The sequence below is a fragment of the Cheilinus undulatus genome, linkage group 10, assembly GCF_018320785.1.
Source record: "Cheilinus undulatus linkage group 10, ASM1832078v1, whole genome shotgun sequence".
NCBI lineage: Eukaryota > Metazoa > Chordata > Actinopteri > Labriformes > Labridae > Cheilinus > Cheilinus undulatus.
In genome coordinates, this window is record NC_054874.1 from 32661834 (window position 1) to 32679706 (window position 17873).

The 17873-nt window shown below is 40.6% G+C and overlaps 2 protein-coding genes across 2 annotated transcripts; both read left to right on the plus strand.

The window, feature by feature from the left end:
• Nucleotides 1-149: 149 nt before the first annotated feature.
• On the plus strand, nucleotides 150-7120 carry LOC121516130 (high-affinity choline transporter 1-like). The gene is made up of 8 exons (XM_041797233.1): nucleotides 150-333; nucleotides 3200-3313; nucleotides 4223-4378; nucleotides 5383-5531; nucleotides 5770-5913; nucleotides 6044-6197; nucleotides 6270-6487; nucleotides 6560-7120. Exons 1-8 carry the CDS (start codon nucleotides 150-152, stop codon nucleotides 7118-7120), a joined length of 1680 nt encoding a protein of 559 aa, XP_041653167.1.
• A 6650-nt stretch (nucleotides 7121-13770) lies between these two features.
• Nucleotides 13771-17864, plus strand: ttc9c (tetratricopeptide repeat domain 9C). Its single transcript, XM_041797886.1, has 5 exons — nucleotides 13771-13858; nucleotides 14612-14969; nucleotides 16008-16190; nucleotides 17320-17463; nucleotides 17605-17864. Exons 2-5 carry the CDS (start codon nucleotides 14633-14635, stop codon nucleotides 17679-17681), a joined length of 741 nt encoding a protein of 246 aa, XP_041653820.1. The 5' UTR covers nucleotides 13771-13858; nucleotides 14612-14632; the 3' UTR covers nucleotides 17682-17864.
• The last annotated feature ends 9 nt before the right edge of the window (nucleotides 17865-17873 follow it).

The following is a 17873-nucleotide window of genomic DNA, read 5'->3' on the forward strand; positions in this document are numbered from 1 at the left end:
TAGTTTAAGGAGTTGCACATTTACAGTCTTTAACTGAGCTGCTCGAGGCTGACTTAATCAAAACTGGAATTCAGTCTTTCCTGTTCAACACATATTAAGACAGGAGGAGGTCGAGACTATCTTTCAATCTGTCAGTCTGCCTGTGCAAGATGGGCCTCAACATCCCAGGACTGATGGTGATGTTGCTCTTCTACCTGCTGGTGCTGGGCACAGGGATCTGGGCCTCCATGAAGTCAAAGCGGCTGCAGGACAGCAGCCAAGCCGACCCAAGGGAAATCACTCTTCTGGGCAATAGAGGGATTAGTCTGGTGGTGGGAGTCTTCACCATGACAGGTTAGTATGGGACACAGGAATGGGGTTAAGTTTTCACATTGGACTTGGATTTGTTGTTGCACCTTGTAACCTTTTTTCACCAGGGCCTAAAGACCCATGGAGGTTTAATCAGGCATCCTGACACAACAAGGAAGACGAAGTAAATTAATGTGATTATGTGAGATCAGACCATTCAATGATTAAGAGTTAGATACCAAAGAAACAAATATTTAACAGACAAAATATAATTGCCTGTTTTGTTTTTGTTACTTAACTTTTTTGTATTTTTAATTGAATTCAATTTTTGTGATATGCTTCATTATATAATTTATATTTTGGGGTTGTTGGTTTAGGGCTTTTTGGGTGAGAAGCAGGATTTTGAACTGGATGCAGTTTTGAATGGGGAGCCAGCAGAGGTTTTGAAGGACAGGGCTGATGTGGTCATGATTGTGGGCTAGGAGGTGTGCACCAGAGTTCTGAATGTATTGAAGTTTGTTGAGGACTGTTAAAGATGTACCATATAGGATTTTGTTGCAGTAAACCAGTCTGGGTTTCAGGTGCAGAGAAGGAAAGTAATAAATGGTTGTGGCCTATGTTTTTTTTTCCTGTGAAAGCACACTTTTTAGAATTATTGTTTGATGTGCTGATCAAATGAGAGGTTACTGTCAACAATGACTACAAGATTGGGGATATGAGCAAAGGAGATAGGGTTGAAGTGTCACTTTGTAAGCAGACATGCTGAGATATTTGGGGGTCAATGATCATATTTGAGTACATCAGCTATTCAAGCAGCTAAAAATCAGTTTGGGAGGTGTAAAATACAAAAGAATTCTAAGTCCTCTTTTGCAGACTTAAAGCAGCACAGGACTGACTTTTCAAACCACCTGTAGAATTGGTAGATTACAGCCTCAGAGTCCTCCTGCCTTGGAGCAGGGGGGTGTCTGAAGAGCTGCTCTAGGTGGACCAGAAGAGGTGGCACTTTCTTCGGTTGCCCAATGATCACATCACTCTCCAGGTCTGAAACCATGAGTGATGGTTCAGCAGGTGGGCTTAAAGGTGGTGTCGAAGTTTGTAACTCTACAAAGACAGCTACAGATTCTTCTTCTGCTGCCTGAACGATCACAGAGGTTTCCTCCACCAGCATCACAGGAACAGAGTTTAGATCCTCTTTAGGCTCTCTGTGATAGCCTGAATGATGCCAGAATGGGTTTCTATATAATCCCCTCAGCATCACAGCAGCTGATTCTGTCTGTTGGCCTGTTAGAGGCTCTTCATGAACATCCTGATAGAGAGATGAATATTCATTGACTGATGGTGATGGTGGAGATGGAACCATGTCTGGTTCTGGGTCTTTGGCTGGACGCTCTTCCACAGCCTCACCCCCCCCCCCCAAGGACTGAACCAGGTGGAAGAGGTTCAGCTGGGAGGGGATCTTCAGGCTGTGGGGATGGCGTCCAAGCAGCATCGCCTGTTAGTTGGCTGGATTGCTCCTCCACAGCCACATCCCCCAGGACTGAATCCATGGCTGAGAGTTCAGCTGGGCCAGAATGATGAGGTTGTGGTGACGGCATCTGAGCAGTAAGGTCTGGCTGTGGGTCTGGCACGGACTCCACATCAGCAGTGAAGGCTGGAGGGTGAGCGATGGCTGTGTTTGAGGGAGTTTTTGGCTCAAACAAACCACAGATATGCTCCACTGTTACATCTGAGATCTTTTTCAGCACCTCTGCCTCAAAGCTGTTGAGCTTCCTCCTCAGAGTATCAGCAGGGTACGTGTTCCTCACCTTCTCCTCGATGGAGCGGGCCATGGTGGCTCTGGCAGGCCGAGAGAAGGTGGCCCGACGTAGCATGGGGGTCAATGAAGAGGAGACTCCACCCAGGACAGCTTTTGTCATGCTCACAGCCATCGGGGAGAGCTTCTGAGAGGGCATGCCACTTGAGTTAGCCGTTTTTGGCACCCTAAGTGCTTGCAGGACTTTGGGCACCACACCCAGGACAACAGCTAAGCTATCTATAAAGAATTGTGACCCAAATCCTGGAGATTATTTTGGTCAATCAGATGTATTTGATAAAAAATAATAGAGCTTGGGCCTAAGACAGTACAAAAGGTGTAAAAACAATGAAACAGGACAGAACATGCATATTTTATAAAGGTCTCAGAGACAATTTGGAATATACTTTTCAATTCTTTTGTCTGAGTGGCTTGGAGTGTTCCTGTGGAGTGTACCACTTTTAGGGCACATTCACACCAAAGCTGTTTGGTCCGCTTTAAACGAACTCTGGTCCGTTTTCACGGGTAATCCAGTTCATTTGGAGTGGTGTGAAAGCTCACACGAACTCTGGTGCTGACCAAACAAGCGGACCCTACTCCACTTGAAAACAGGGGGGTCTCGGTCCGCTTCCAAATGAACCCTGGTGTGGTTCGTTTGAGGTGTAAAAGCAAAGTGGTCCAACTTGTGAACCAAAGGCAGGAAGTGGAATAAAGCTTAATGATATATGGATTTATATGTGATTTAATACCACTTTACAGTTGCTTACATACTACGAGTGACAGCACTTTTTAAAATTAAGTGTCAGAAGCCCATATTTTATGCATCAACAACTGCCAGTGACACTTTTCTTGTAACTTGATATACTTCCCCACTATGTTTAAATGATTTAACATAGCTTTTATACCTATAGTGGGAGATTTGGATGGAAGCTTAACAGTTTTTTGGTTTCAACTAATTAGGAGTATGAAGCAAGTGACTTTACACTAAGAAAGTAAAACAATGTGATTGAAAATTGTTGAAAGGTGTTGTTTCAGGAAATAATGATGTAAACAGTAAGTCTGTGTCAGGATGTTTGAGTGGAGGGGTGATAACTAAATCAATGTGCATACTTTCCACAGCTACTTTTGTTGGTGGAGGCTTCATCGTAGGTCTGACAGAGGCCGTGTTTTCGCCAACCATGGGACTTATCTGGGCTGTCATTCCAGTAACAGCAGCCCTGTCTTTCATTGTTGGTAAGATGATCATAGTTTACACCACTATAAGGATTATAATTGTTCAAAGTACAACCCCAATTACAAAATAGTTGGGGCGCTGTGTAAAAATGTAAATAAGAACAGGCCTTGACCTTTGTGCATAGAGAATTCTCCAGATTCTCTGAATCTGTTGATGATATTATGTACAGTAGATGGTAGGAAAGTCAAACTTCTCAATTTTGCTTTGAGGAACATTTTTCTGAAACTGTATTATAATTTTTAGACAGTTTTCCCTGGTTCAGTTAAGTTTGGCAATCTCTACTTCTTAGAGACTCTGGCTCTCTAAAATGCTCCTTTTATACCAAATCATCTTGCCAATCAGCCTAATTAGTTTTAAAATGCTCCACCTTTTTCATTAGTATCACTCACTGCCATCAAATTCAAAAGGAGCTAATATTTCTCATGAAATGGTAAAATGTCCCAGTTTCAACAATTAGTCATGTTTTTGACTTTCTTACACATCTTTCTTTTACTATACTTGCACCCCATGTACGCCGTTAAAATACAGTTTTTACTGGCTTTACACGTTTCATATAAAACACAGGAGAGCTGTACAAATTAACTTTAAAACACACTCAATCAATTTAGCTCATCCCAATCTTTTTACTTTTGGGGAGAAGAGCTTATGAATTTAGAGAAGTAGCAGTTGTATGAAGCCTTTACTGGCTCTAGAGGGAAATGTTCAAGTCTGATCATTTTTTTATATTTTTCAGTGCTGCTTGGGGCTCTACACTTCAGTTTTGTAATGTAAAATAAAATTCAACACTTTGTGAATTAATTTTATGTTAGAAAATATAATGCAGTGCAAAGCTCAATAATGAATATTTACTTTAACAGACAAATTAAATGACACAAATCTATCTGCCTTTGTTTGCTTTGATAACTTAGGTGGACTGTTATTTGCCAAGACAATGAGAGACAGAAAATACATAACAATGATGGATCCATTCCAGATCAAGTATGGGAATTTAGTAAGTGGAGTTCTTTCCCTGGCATTGCTGACCTCAGACATACTCTGGGTTACAGGAACTCTTATTGGCCTGGGTAAGTGATTCACCCACATCAACCCTCTCTAATCTTCAGATTTTTAAAACTTATTCTTCCTGACACCATTTTCTTGTTGTGACTAATGTAAAATAATTTCTGGAAGGTATTAATGTTTAACTCTGAGTAAGGTAGTGGAACCTGACCTGACGTTCCAGATGGACTGTTTCACAAATCCATTGCACTGGATATATTTCACATCCATGTGTGCGAGAGTCCAGTTTGTATTTGGGACAGGATCTTAAAAAACTCAGTTAATAATTGCATGAATTCTGTCTGTCTGTCGAATTCATTATGGGCCAATCAGAGCATATAAGGATATGACGTAGAGGGCATGGGCAGCCCCAGGAGTACACTATATCGAAAGCTCACAAGCAGCTGTTATCGTTGTTAACTATCAGAGTGAATCAAACTCATGCTGAAGCTGGTCAGGAGAAAAGCAAATTATCTTTCCTGTCTAGAAAAGTCTTCATAGTGGTCCTTTCTCTTTTTTTAAAATAAAGAAATATATCTAGTTCTGCTGAAACTGACGCTTAAACTGCATCTAAGCTACTCCCTTTGCCAGTTGTCTCAAAAATCATTCGAAATTTTTAAAAAGCTAGGAATTACAATGAAAGACAGCCAGAATCATCAACAATCATGGATTGATCATGCCAGCCATAGAGAGAAGTTACTCTGATATGATTTTAATGGTTTTATAAGGGATGCATGATATTGGATTTTTCCAGATATCTAATAGGTCAACATTACCAGACTCATAATTGATACCGAAATATACACACATTTTTATTGTTTAGAACACAAAGTGCCTCTGATGCAAAGAGACGTTTGGTCAAGCGGAGAGCTGGGCTGGTAGTTGTTTTACATTTGGGGCTTCACGGTGGTCCCCCTTGAGTTTGTGGTGCCCTAAAGAAATCTGTCAACACCAGTATGAAAATATCATGCATCCCTGTTGTTTTACTTTTTATTTATTTTTCTTGAGTATATAATTGTTTGATTTGCAGGAGCAACAATGAGCGTGATCTTGGATTTGTCCTACACTATTTGTATTTTGATTTCTGCTGCTGTAGCCATCGTCTACACACTGTTGGGAGGTCTCTACTCTGTTGCCTACACAGACATCATCCAGTTAACCCTGATATTCTTTAGCATGGTGAGTTCACTGAAACTACTCTCTCTAAGCCCTTATCATTGAAGAACTGAGACAAACATCTTGAAGCATGATTTAACCAGTTGCTAGTTCAGATTGAGCACACTTCAAAAATACCCTCCAGCGTCAAGCAGCTCCATGTAGTCACTTTATGATATGAAAGCCTTACAGTGCCTTCCTGGCCCTCTGTCTGCCCTTTTGATATCTTCTCCTCAAGTTCTTGTTTTTGGGTTTTTTGCAGTGGTTATGTGTCCCTTTCATCATGATGAACCCTTATTCAGCTGACATAACCAAGACGGCTTTAAACTTTACCTACCAGGCACCCTGGATTGGTTCAGTTGATAAAGAAAGAGCATGGAGGTGGATTGATAATTTCCTAATATTGGTAAGGACTGGACTCGGAAATGTTTTTTCCTTGATGTAGAGTCCACCCATCTATTCTGCACTGGAGTCACAGATTTATTGAGTGGAGCAAGTAAATTTGTAATGTACATTTTTTCTTGATTGTTTTCAAGGCTCTTGGAAATATTGGATATCAGGACTTTCACCAGAGGACCCTGTCCGCATCCTCATCATCCACAGCCAGGATCACCTGCTTCATTGCAGCTCCACTCGTCTTCATACTTGGAGTTCCATCTGTTTTGATTGGAGCAGTCGCAGCATCAACAGGTAAAGGTACTGGATTAAAGACAAAAACACTGAAAAGGCCTTGCTGATTTTTGTCTCACTTTCTGGCATCAGACTGGAATAAGACCACGTATGGCTCTCCATCCCCATATGAACGTGGAGAGGCTGGTCAGATTCTTCCCATTGCTCTGCAGCATCTCAGCCCACCCTACATCTCCATCGTCGGCATTGGCGCTGTGGCTGCTGCTGTGATGTCATCAACAGACTCTTCTTTGTTGTCAGCCAGTTCAATCTTTGCATCCAACATCTATAAAAACATCCTGAGGACCGGGGTAGGAAAAACTGGTAAGAAAATACTAATTTCTTTCCTTTTCTACTACTTCAGTTTGTTTTCTGCTCTGCAGGCATCAGACAGGGAGATCCAGTGGGTGATCCGTATCACTGTGGTATCGGTGGGCTTGGCTGGCACATCGCTCACCCTCTTACAGAACAGCATCATGGTTTTCTGGATCCTGGGCTCAGGCATAACCTACACCATCATGTTTCCTCAACTCATCTGTGTCCTCTACTTTAAAATCTGTAACGGCTATGGCTCCATCATGGGCTTGCTGCTTGGAGTGGTGTTGAGAGTGCTGAGTGGCGAGCCATCCATTGGGTTGCCTGTTGTTCTTGAGTTCCCAGGATGCACCTTTGAGGATGGTAAATATGTTCAGCATGCTCCTGTCAGCACTATCTGCATGTTTTCCACCTTCTTTGCCACTTTATTGTTCTCCTATTTGGCCTTACTGCTCTTCAATAGAGGGCTGATCCCTGAGAGGTGGGATGTGTTTAAAGTGAAAAGATACAAACCACAACAGAGACTTTCATCAATGAACAGTCAAAGCATAAAAACAGATGAAGAGGAGAAACTGGAAGATCAGAGGGATAATGAATTGGTGTTAATGGAGACGTTTCAGCGGCACTGAAGAAAAATGTTAACATATTTCCAAGATGTTTTTTGTTTAACTATGTTATCTTGTCTCAATTTTGATATTAGAAGATCTATTCTCAAAATATTTTGGCCAATAATTTGGTGGAAGACATACTCTTGGCCAAAGACATGCTTGTTAAGTGCATCCATGACTCTAAATTGTCCATAGGTGTGAACATTAGTGTACCTGGTTGTTTCTCTACGTGTCAGCCCTGTGATTGACTGGCAACCAGTCCAGGCCCAGGATGTACCCCGCCTCTCACCCAATGACAGCTGGGATTGGATCCAGCCCCTGCAACCCTGAACTGGATAAGCAGTGTTGATCATTGGTTCTCAACTGGTTTGGCCCCAGCACCCAATATCAACTCATCAATGAAAAAAGAAATTGTGACCCAAAATTCTAATATTTTTTAACCATCAGATTTATCTAATGAAAAATAGCACAGATTGGGCCCAAGACAGTGCAAAAGTTGTGAGAAAACAGAACAATACATGCACGTTTTGAAGAAGTTTTGAAGAAGAAGTGAGGTGAGGGCTTGAGAGGCTGCGAGTGAATCCAGTAGTGAGAGTGCGGCAGCGTGGCAGAGATTGGGCTTGTACTGGTGGCTCGTGGAGGCACTGGAAGGAACGGAGGAGAAAGTAGGGTGAAACACAGGTAAGACAAGTAGATAAATCACTAGTAAATTACTCAAAGTAACTTTGAGGCACAGAGTTGGCAAATACCACTATGAGAGTGGGAATCATCTGGCGCTGGTGTAGAGCAGAGCTTAAGTGCAGGGTGGTGATTGCCGTGATGAGCTGCAGGTGTGCCGGGGCCGTGTGAGCCAGGGCAGGACGAGACGCCCAATCTCTTTAAAGAGAAAAAACAACTTCTGAACAGGAATTGGTCATGCAGGAAGGTACCAAAATAAAATCATAACTGCCAATCACCACACCTCTTGGCACAATTTTTTCCCAGGCACTCATTCACAGCCTACTGAAAAGGGCCCCACGACCAACTTTTGGGTCCTGACCCAACAGTGAAAACCACTGGTGTAGATAATGGAAGGATAGAAAGTTAGAGTCTATGGTTGCTGCCCAAATTTAATATTCTAGCTCTGTATTATCAATATGCACAGGTTTTTCCTCTTTAACTGTGGAAAGAAATCTTTTGCACATAGATTTTAAATGCCAATTGGAGGAATATTTTGGTATTTTTGAAGTGTGGTTGTTTAAGGTTCCTGCAATAGTACCAGCGTTAGCCTCCAGAGATTTATGTTTGTGTTGTCCCTTTTGAAGAGCACACTGGGGATACCAGCAAAGTACACTAAAAAGTATTCTCTCACCCATCCAAATAATTGAAATCAGGTGTTCCAATCACTTCCATGGCCACAGGTGTATAAAATCAAGCACCTAGACATGCAGACTGTTTCTACAAACATTTGTGAAAGAATGGGTCACTCTCAGGAGCTCAGGGTCTTCCAGCGTGGTACTGTGATATGATGCTACCTGTGCAACAAGTCCAGTCTTGAAATTTCCTTGCTCTTAAATATTCCACAATCAACTGTCAGTGGTATTATGACAAAGTGGAAGCCATTGGGATGACAGCAACTCAGCCATGAAGTGCTAGGCCATGTAAAATGACAGAGCGGGGTCAGAGGATGCTGAGGCGTATCGTGCGCAGAGGTCACCGAATTTTTGTGGAGTCAGTCTCTACAGACCTCCAAACTTCATGTGGCCTTCAGATTAGCTCAAGAACAGTGCGTAGAGAGCTTCATGGCATAGGTTTCCATGGCCAAGCAGCTGCATCCAAGCCATATATCACCGAGTGCAATGCAAAGCGTCGGATGCAGTGGTGTAAAGCAGCCACCATGGGACTCTAGAGCTGTGGAGACACATTCTCTGGAGTGATGAGTCACGCTTCTCCATCTGGCAATCTGATGGACAAGTGTGGAACTGGCACTTGCCAGAAGAATGGTATTGTCTGACTGCATTGTGCCAAGTGTAAAGTTTTGTAGAGGGAGGATTATGGTGTGGGGTTGTTGGCTTGGCCCCTTAGTTCCAGTGAAAGGAACTCTGAATGCTTCAGCATACCAAGAGATTTTGGACAATTCCATACTCCCAACTTTATGGGAACAGTTTGGGGATGGCCCCTTCCTGTTCCAACATGACTGTACACCAGTGCACAAAGCAAGGTCCATAAAGACATGGATGAGAGAGTTTGGTGTGGATGAACTTGACTAGCCTGCACAGAGTCCTGACCTCAACCCGATAGAACACCTTTGGGATGAAGACTGAGAGCCAGGCCTTCTCGTCCAACATCATTGTGACCTCACAAATGCGCTTCTGGAAGAATGGTCAAAAATTCCCACAAACACACTCCTAAACCTTGTGGAAAGCCTTCCCAGAAGAGTTGAAGCTGTTATTGCTGCATAGGGAGGACCAATGTCATATTAAACCCTATGGATTAAGAACGGGATGTCGCTTAAGTTCATATGCAGGTCATGGCAGGTGAGCGAATACTTTTGGCAATATAGTGAAGCTAGGATAAACAGAGCTACAGATGGATACAATTGCTCTGCATTATTAATGATTTTCAGGTATATATAGGCCATCAAACAAAGTTTTATGTCAAGCTTTAAATCCATACTAACCAAAATACTTTAGACCTAGCAGGGGGTAGATGTAATACCGTGTTAATTTCATCCATCGAAAACCTTTTTTTCCATGACAAAAGCTAGACTAAGTCTAGTTGATTGGGGGGTCCATAGTCTGTCATACAACAAACCTAAATACAGATTTATTAACATTTAAAGGGTCTTTAAATGTTGGCAGAGCATAAACCCTGTTATAAGTAAGAACCTACAATGCCATGAGTATTTGCCCCCTTTCTGATTCCTGATTTTTTTTTTCTTGCATATTTATCACACAGAAGTGTTTCGGATCATCAAACCAATTTTTTTATTTTATGGACAACCCAAGTAAATACAAAACGCAGTGTCTGAATGATTATTGAATTTTTTAAGGGGGAAAAAAATCCAAACCTATCTGGCCCTATGTGAAAAAGTAATTGCCCCTGAACCCAATTACTATTTGTGTCAACCTTGGCAGCAATAATTGAAATCAAGCATTTATGATAATTGGTGATGAGTCTTTCACATCACTGTGGAGGAATTTTGGCCCACTCTTCTTTGCAGAATTGTTTTAATTTAGCCATATTAGAGGGTTTTCCAGCATGAACTGCCCATTTAAGGTCACACCATAGCATCTCAATTGGATTTAAGTCTGGACCTTGACTGGGCCACTCCAAAGCCTTAATTTTTGTTTTTCTTGAGCCATTTAGAGGTGTATTTGCTAGGCGCTTGAGTCTGAGGGCATGAACTGATTGCCGGACATTGGCCTTCAGGATTTTCTGTCGAGCAGAATTCATTGTTCCATCAATCACAGCAAGTTGTCCAGGTCCTGAAGCAGCAAAGCAGCCCCAGAGCATCACACTGACACCACCATGTTTGACTGTTGGCATGATGTTCTTTTTTTATCAAATTCTGTTTTATTTTAACGCCAGATGTAACAGGCCGCACACCTTCAAGAAAGTTCAACTTTTGATTTGTCAGTCCACAGAATATTTCTCCAAAAGTCTTGGGGATCATCAGGATGTTTCTTGGCAAATGTGAGACGAGCCTTTGTGTAATTTTTTGTCAGCAGTTGTTTTGGTCTTGGAACTCTCCCATGATGCAGTTTTTGCACAGTGGTTGAGTCATGAGCACTGACCTTAACTGAGGCCAGTGTGGCCTGCAGTTCATTGGATGTGGTTCTGGGTTCTCTTGTGACCTCCTGGATGAGTCATTTTTGCACTCCTAGAGTAATTTTGGTTGGCCGACCACTCCTGGGAAGGTTCACCACTGTTCCCAGTTTTCTCCATTTGTGGATAATGGCTCTGACTGTGGTTCCCTGGAGTCCCAAAGCCTTGGAAATGGCTTTGTAACCTTTTCCAGACTGATAGATTTCAGTCACTTTGTTTCTCATTTGTTCCTGAATTTCTTTGGATTGTGGCATGATACGTTTCTTTCTGAGATCTTGTAGCCTACCTTACTCTGTCTGACAGCTTCTATTTAAGTGATTTCTTGATTCAACAAATCTGGCAGTATAATCAGGCCTGGGTGTGGCCAGTGAAATTGAACTCAGCTTTTCAAAAACTGTGATTTATCACAGTTATCTCATGATTTAACAAGGGAGGCAATTACTTTTTCTCACAGGGCCAGAAAGGTTTGGATTTTTTTTCCTCACTTAAAGAATTTAATAATCATTCAATCACTGCTTGGGCTGTCCATGTGAAGTATAAAAATTGGTTTGATGATCCGAATCATTTCAGTGTGATAAATATGCAAAAACAAAAAAAACAAACAAAAAACAAAATAAAACAACAACAACAAAAAAAAAAAAAAAATCAGAGACGGGGCAAATACTTTTTCACGACACTGTAGGTTCAAACTTGGCTATGATTGATCTTACACACAGCTGGTGCAACCAATTGCAGGTAACTTGGGATCACTCCTGTTCACCAGTTTCCACTAAGTGTCTCTCCTCTCTCTTTCAATCCAGTGAGCCTGCAACTGCAGAAGTTCTCCATCTACACAAATTACTCTGTCTAGACCTGACCAACAGACATTTCGCCACAACAGTCACAGAGTCAACTTGAAATCACACCTTATATGCCTGGCTTTGTAAATGACATATCATCGTCGCTCAAGTCAAAATTGCTCATATTAAGTTGTTTTATTTAGTTGTTGTTGTCATCACCACTTAAAACAGCTGATAAGTTGATAAAAATACGCTGAGGCAGAAGAACACATAGCCAAAAGTTTGATTGCATAAGAGTACCAAACATTGATAACCTCACACATCCATCTGGAAAATCTTAGATATACAGCATTTGGGAAAGGGTGGAGCCTTTGAAAAAAAAAAAAACTCTGAGGGTGATTAGATGAACGTTCTGTCTGTCACATCTTAACGGGCCAATCAGAGCAACAAAACACGTGATGTCGTCGCCGCTACCGAGGTGTGCGTGTGCAGCTACCAAGAAATAAACTCTATAGACATGTCAGTTCACGACTTTTGTCATTTTTGAAAAGAAAACAACTCACCGCTGTTCTTTGTTCTTCTTTTAACGAAGAAATGTCATTGAGCTCAGATAAAACTGGTGCTTTATCGTCATCAACGCTAGTGTCTTCCGCCATAAGGGCACCGGCCTCTTGTTGCTGCTTGCTTATGTCACGACTCCGCTGTGCCTGAAAGTACTGCCCCTCTTCACTGATTGGTCCTGTCACTTACTAACCAGGCCCTCTATCAGGAATTTAGCAATAATTTCAAAAAGCACATGAATGATATTCTTTTACTTTAGAAATCATTTCACACCTATACTTTGTACTTCACTGAAATTTTGAAACAAGTCTTTTGCTTTTAGGAAGGCTTTTTACTGTTAAGTAATTCTCTTACTGCTCAAGTGATGATCTGAGTTTATGTTCTTGGCTGGCTTTTTTTCCCTTAACAAATGAAACCACCATTCAAAAACTGCATTTTGTATTTACTCATATTATATTTGTCTGATATAAAAAAAATGTCTTATGACCTAATATGCAAGTGGGACACATATGCAAAAAAAAGTCATTTTTTTTCACAGCACTGTGAGACTATCTTTCAAGAGAATAGAGTTTGTTTAAAATTTTGGTGACACAATACCTCCTTGTATTTAGAGTAAAATAATTAAAATCATGGGGTTAGTTAGCAATACATGGATATTTGGCACAGTATAAAGTGTATTTATCCAATGTTAGAGATACAATCGATATAAAGAAATGTAATTTTAGAAGGTCATTCATCCATTGATCGATGTTTACTAAAGTGTATGCATACCTATAAGTCTACATTTGTCTGTCATTATTTAGGAGTAGAAGAAAGGATGTCATGAATCTGAAGAAGAGTAAATATAATTTTGTTTTCCTGCAGTTTTGTTTCTCTTCTGTATGTTTTTATAGTTTCCAAGAGGAGCTGTTTTTGTTTTTGAACATGTTTGTTTGTTTATGCTGTATTTTGTAAAGGTGTGTACGACTATGTGTTGCAGCCAAGGTTATAATAATCTTGGATTTTTCATTAGTTTTTATGTGTTTAAGTTTTTTTTATTTATACATGCCAAGGCTGAGTGAACATCATTAATTTTAACAACATTTTCAAACTGGCTAGTCTTCATCTATAATTTGTTTATTTAAAGTTGATGTGTGAAGTCTTGACCAAACAATTTAGGCGTTCAGACTTGGATGTAGGTGCCAGTCAGTATGCTTGTGAAAGAGACTAAAACTAAGGATATTTTTACTCTATTTCTATTTTAGTTTAGTTTTATAAGTGCACTATACAGTTTTAGTTAGTTTTCGTTTTTGGTAAAGCTAAGTTTTTATTTAGTTTCAGTTATCTAAAATGATTTTCAAATTTTACTTTTGGTCATTTAGCTAGTTATAGTTAACTATGGTAACCTTGGTTGGACCCTTGAAAGAATGGCCAATGTCTGTGTAAGTCCTAATGGGGTTGAAGAAAGAAAGAAAGAAAGAAAGAAAGAAAGAAAGAAAGAAAGGAAACAGTAGGTGGCGATAATGCATCTGAATGCCATCTGGTCATGAAACGGAGAAAAGAAGTAGAAGAAGAAGAAGGAAGCGCCACAGCAGCAGAATGGTAGTAAGCTGCTAAAAGTAGCTTTACCCTGGTTTGTATATTTTTTTTTAACCCTCTGTTACGTGATACGATTAATGTGTACAGTACTGTAAATTATTTTACAGCCTCAACTTACCAGGCTGATACTTAGTGAGTGTGTTTTTTATAAGGAAAGCTGAGGTTAGCATGGCTTATTTGCTAGCTCGTTTAGCCGTTGTCCATATCTTGTAACGTTTCTAACGTATAAAAATATTAGGGAAGGTTCCTTTGCAGTGTTCCTTCGCGTTTTAAATTTGACGTCAGCTAACCACCAGAGCCTGTACTCATGCCAAGTGAGTACAGTGTAACTTTTAGTCAGCAATATTAAGCCATGCTCAAGCTAGTGATAGAAAAGTGGTTGTAATAACAGTAAAAGTTTTTCTGAGCATTCATTCTGTATCACGGTTAAAGTGGTTGCTGGTGTACAAATTGAAAACAACTAACACTTCTATGTGTGGTGTGATACTAAGGTATCGCTGCTGGGTAATCAGTTCGTAAGTTGTCCAAATTGACAAAAATGTTTTAAACCTGATCAGAAAGAGGAGGTCCTGTGCAAATGGCAGGTCGAAGGAGATAGTTCTTTAGTTCTTAATTAGACGTTTAAATGCAACAGCCCCTGTTATTTTTCCTTGTAACTGTGCATTTCAGTATGGAACTGCTTTAACTCCTGAGTCCTACATGGGGCTGAGTTTATGTCAGGGACTGCTCTCAGTCTCTAGCACTTTCTAATCAAAATAAATCCATGTGTACTTATTTATCTCAACAGCTAACTAGCTTTTCAACAGAAATGGAGGCAACAGGAGAGGAGAATATGGATGAGCAGGGGGCAGCAGCAGCAGCAGAGGAGCCAAACTTTAGTGGACGTAGACAGACTTCTGCTAAACCTGTTTGGGCCTCACTCGAGGAAGCAGCGCAATTGAAGACAGAAGGAAATGCATTTTATAGAGAGAAGAACATCCGCTCAGCCATTGGACGTTATCACCGTGCGCTGCTGATCCTAAGAGGCCTTGACTCTGATGTTCTTGCTTCAGTGAAAGGATTTGGACATGGGACCCCTACTCTCACACCAGAGCAGGAGGCTTTATTGAGAAACACACAAGTGGACTGCTACAACAACTTGGCTGGTAGATAACAAGTACCAGGGGGAAAGATCCCTCGATTTGATTTACATATATCTTGGTTCTTTTGAAATTAAAGTTTAAGTCATTGCTTTAAAGGTTTTATAGGCTCATTAGTTTAATGCACAAGCATCAAATGAAACCTTTGAATTATTGTTTTAGGCTGGGCATTCACTGTGCATTTTCAAGCTGACTCTTTAACAGTCGTGGTGAAATGTCAGCTCACTCTGCACAACTGTATTGTTTACAGCCCATGACTATTGCGCACAATTTATGTGCTCACGCTGTACAGTCCTACAGTCATGCATGACTTGAGTGCTCACACTGCACGAGTGAAGTCAGGACAGACTTTAACAAATGCCGGTGGAGTTTCCCTTGAGAAGACTCACAGACAGAGGTTAAAGTCAGATCTTTTGTCTTTTGTCATGCTTCTAATAGCTACAAACACAGCAAAACCACTTCCGCCATCTCTCTGCCACATACATAAACAGTATTGCCAGCAAACACCACTTGCAGCTAAATAATAAGCAATAGTCTGTGTCAACTTGGTAGTATAGTTGAGGAAGACACACTGAAAAGGCATCCCTGCAGTTTTCAGGGCGGTTTAAGATGATGTCTTGACACTTTTAAAGGAAAAAATGCCTCATAGCTTGGGATTCTGCTTGTGGCTCTGCTGTCACTATGTGAGTTTGTGCAGACGTATGACCAGTGTATCAAACATGCCAGTTATCCATCTGACCAGTCAGGTCGGGCCATGGTCAGCCCTCTTGTCTCCTGTACACACCACACAAAATGACACACGATCAGGCTGAAACTCAGCTTGTCTTCAAAGTGAGTCATACGGTTCAGAAGTTGTGTCTGAAGTGGTTCAAAAATCACAGTGTATGTCCCAGCTTTAGTGTGAAATGCCCTAAAACAGCCCTATGAGATTCAGTGGGCCTTACAATGCACAACCTTGTTTAACAAATTTTTACACTGACTATATCATGCGTTTGGTTGGTTTTAGTTTTGTTCATTTCATATGCACATGCATATCTTTTTCAGCCTGTTTGCTGCAGAGACAGAGTGTTGACTATGCTCGTGTGCGGGAGTACAGCATGCGGGTCCTGCAGTGGCGACCAGGTGATGTAAAAGCATTGTACAGGGCAGGTGTAGCCACTTTGGAGATGGGAGATGCACAGACTGCCAAACAGTACCTGTCCCAGGCCTCCAGAGAGCAGCCTAATGGTAAGAAAAGAGTCAGCACATCTGGATCATTTACAGCAAGACTTGTATATTAACACAGCAAAAGCAAAGCATCAGAAACTTCCATCCTCTGTCATCCTGTGAGTACAGGATGTGTTAATCTCAGTGAAGTTGCCCTGATGTGTTCTGACAAAACTCAAAGCCAATAATGTAGACTTAGATTTGGCGGTATTTAGTTTTTTAATACCGTTAAATTGTCCCCAAATTTTCCTTGGTAATTGGTATAACTGCCAGGTATTTAAAAAAAAACAGTGTACAGAAGGCAGTTCCTTGCAGCTAATGCATACATGCCCTGCAAGCACAGCGCCCCTCTACATACATTTTATTCAACCTTTGAGAAAATTTTTCTCATAAAAAATCAAAACAATTAGGACACAAACTTTATTATAGAAGTGCTGGAAGTAAGTTCCAGTATTGTTTTTAAATTTCACTGGTAAACTAAGTTACTCAGAACAGATATTTAAATGATGTCCTGTCTTTTCCCCCTCTTCATCTGTGTACAAAGGCATATATGTACTTTAATAAATACATAATAACTAATAAAAGCTATTTTCAGAAAGGATCTAGTAATGTGTGCTTATACAGATAAAGTGAGGTGGTAAATATTATTTTTTCCCATTGCTAAATGATGGCATTAATGCCTGGTTAACTTCTACATATCCCATTAAAGGGGTTAACATAAGTTTAAACATGTTTAGAAAGATGCTGCTGCAACACCCAGCATGTATGATTATTACTCATAAGCTTCAGATCATTATCCATTACTGATGCACCCCGTAAAGGAAGAATTTAAGTTCTCTAAACTCACATGGCCATGGATCACATCACAACCAGCAGTGCACTTTGAAGGTTGACCTTTTTTCTGCCACCTTATGATGCATGTCCAAACAGCTAGTCCTGGTTCTGACAGGTTCTTGATTTGAGAAAGTAGCCTGTTGTTCTTAACCATGCTGATTTGTCACTAAAGGATAAACATGTCTGTTACAGAACTATCAAGTAACTTAAATTGAGCATAATTGATGATTGTCAATGTCTCCACCAAATATTTAAACACCTATGGGACAAAATGAAGTATGTATTTACCAAACAAAATCTTTTCTGTGTGTTACAGATGCCAATGTGAGAAAGCACCTGCAGAGGGCTGAAGAGAAGCTTAATAGAGAGCTACAAAAAGAAAAGGCCATGTATCGAGGCATGTTTTCCTCCAGTATGAAGAGCAGCTCAGTAGAAGAGATTAACCAAGCGCACATAACTGGTGAGGGAGTCTAGACTACCTGTGCAATCCATCAAATAGTCTCTTACCTTGAGACAGACTTAAAACCTTAGCTGATCACAAACCCACTAGAGAATGTTCGCACACTTGAAACACAAATATTATAATGTCTTATGTCTCCAGATTACAGGAAAGCTGTCAACTGGAAAGTAAAGATGATACTGCTGAAAATAGAAAGGACAGGAACGTCAGTTTCCTAGCAACAGGGACATGCTGTTGTTTAGTCCAAAAGATCTAGTTTGGATATATCACAAATTTGTGTAACTGTAGATGGAGACGCCTAATGCACTACTTTGAGTCTGATTAGAACATCTTGCCTGCAGTTTTTGTTAAGTGCTGTGAATGTTAATTTTTGATTTCTTTTTCCAAGTAAAGTATTTTTATAAAAATTT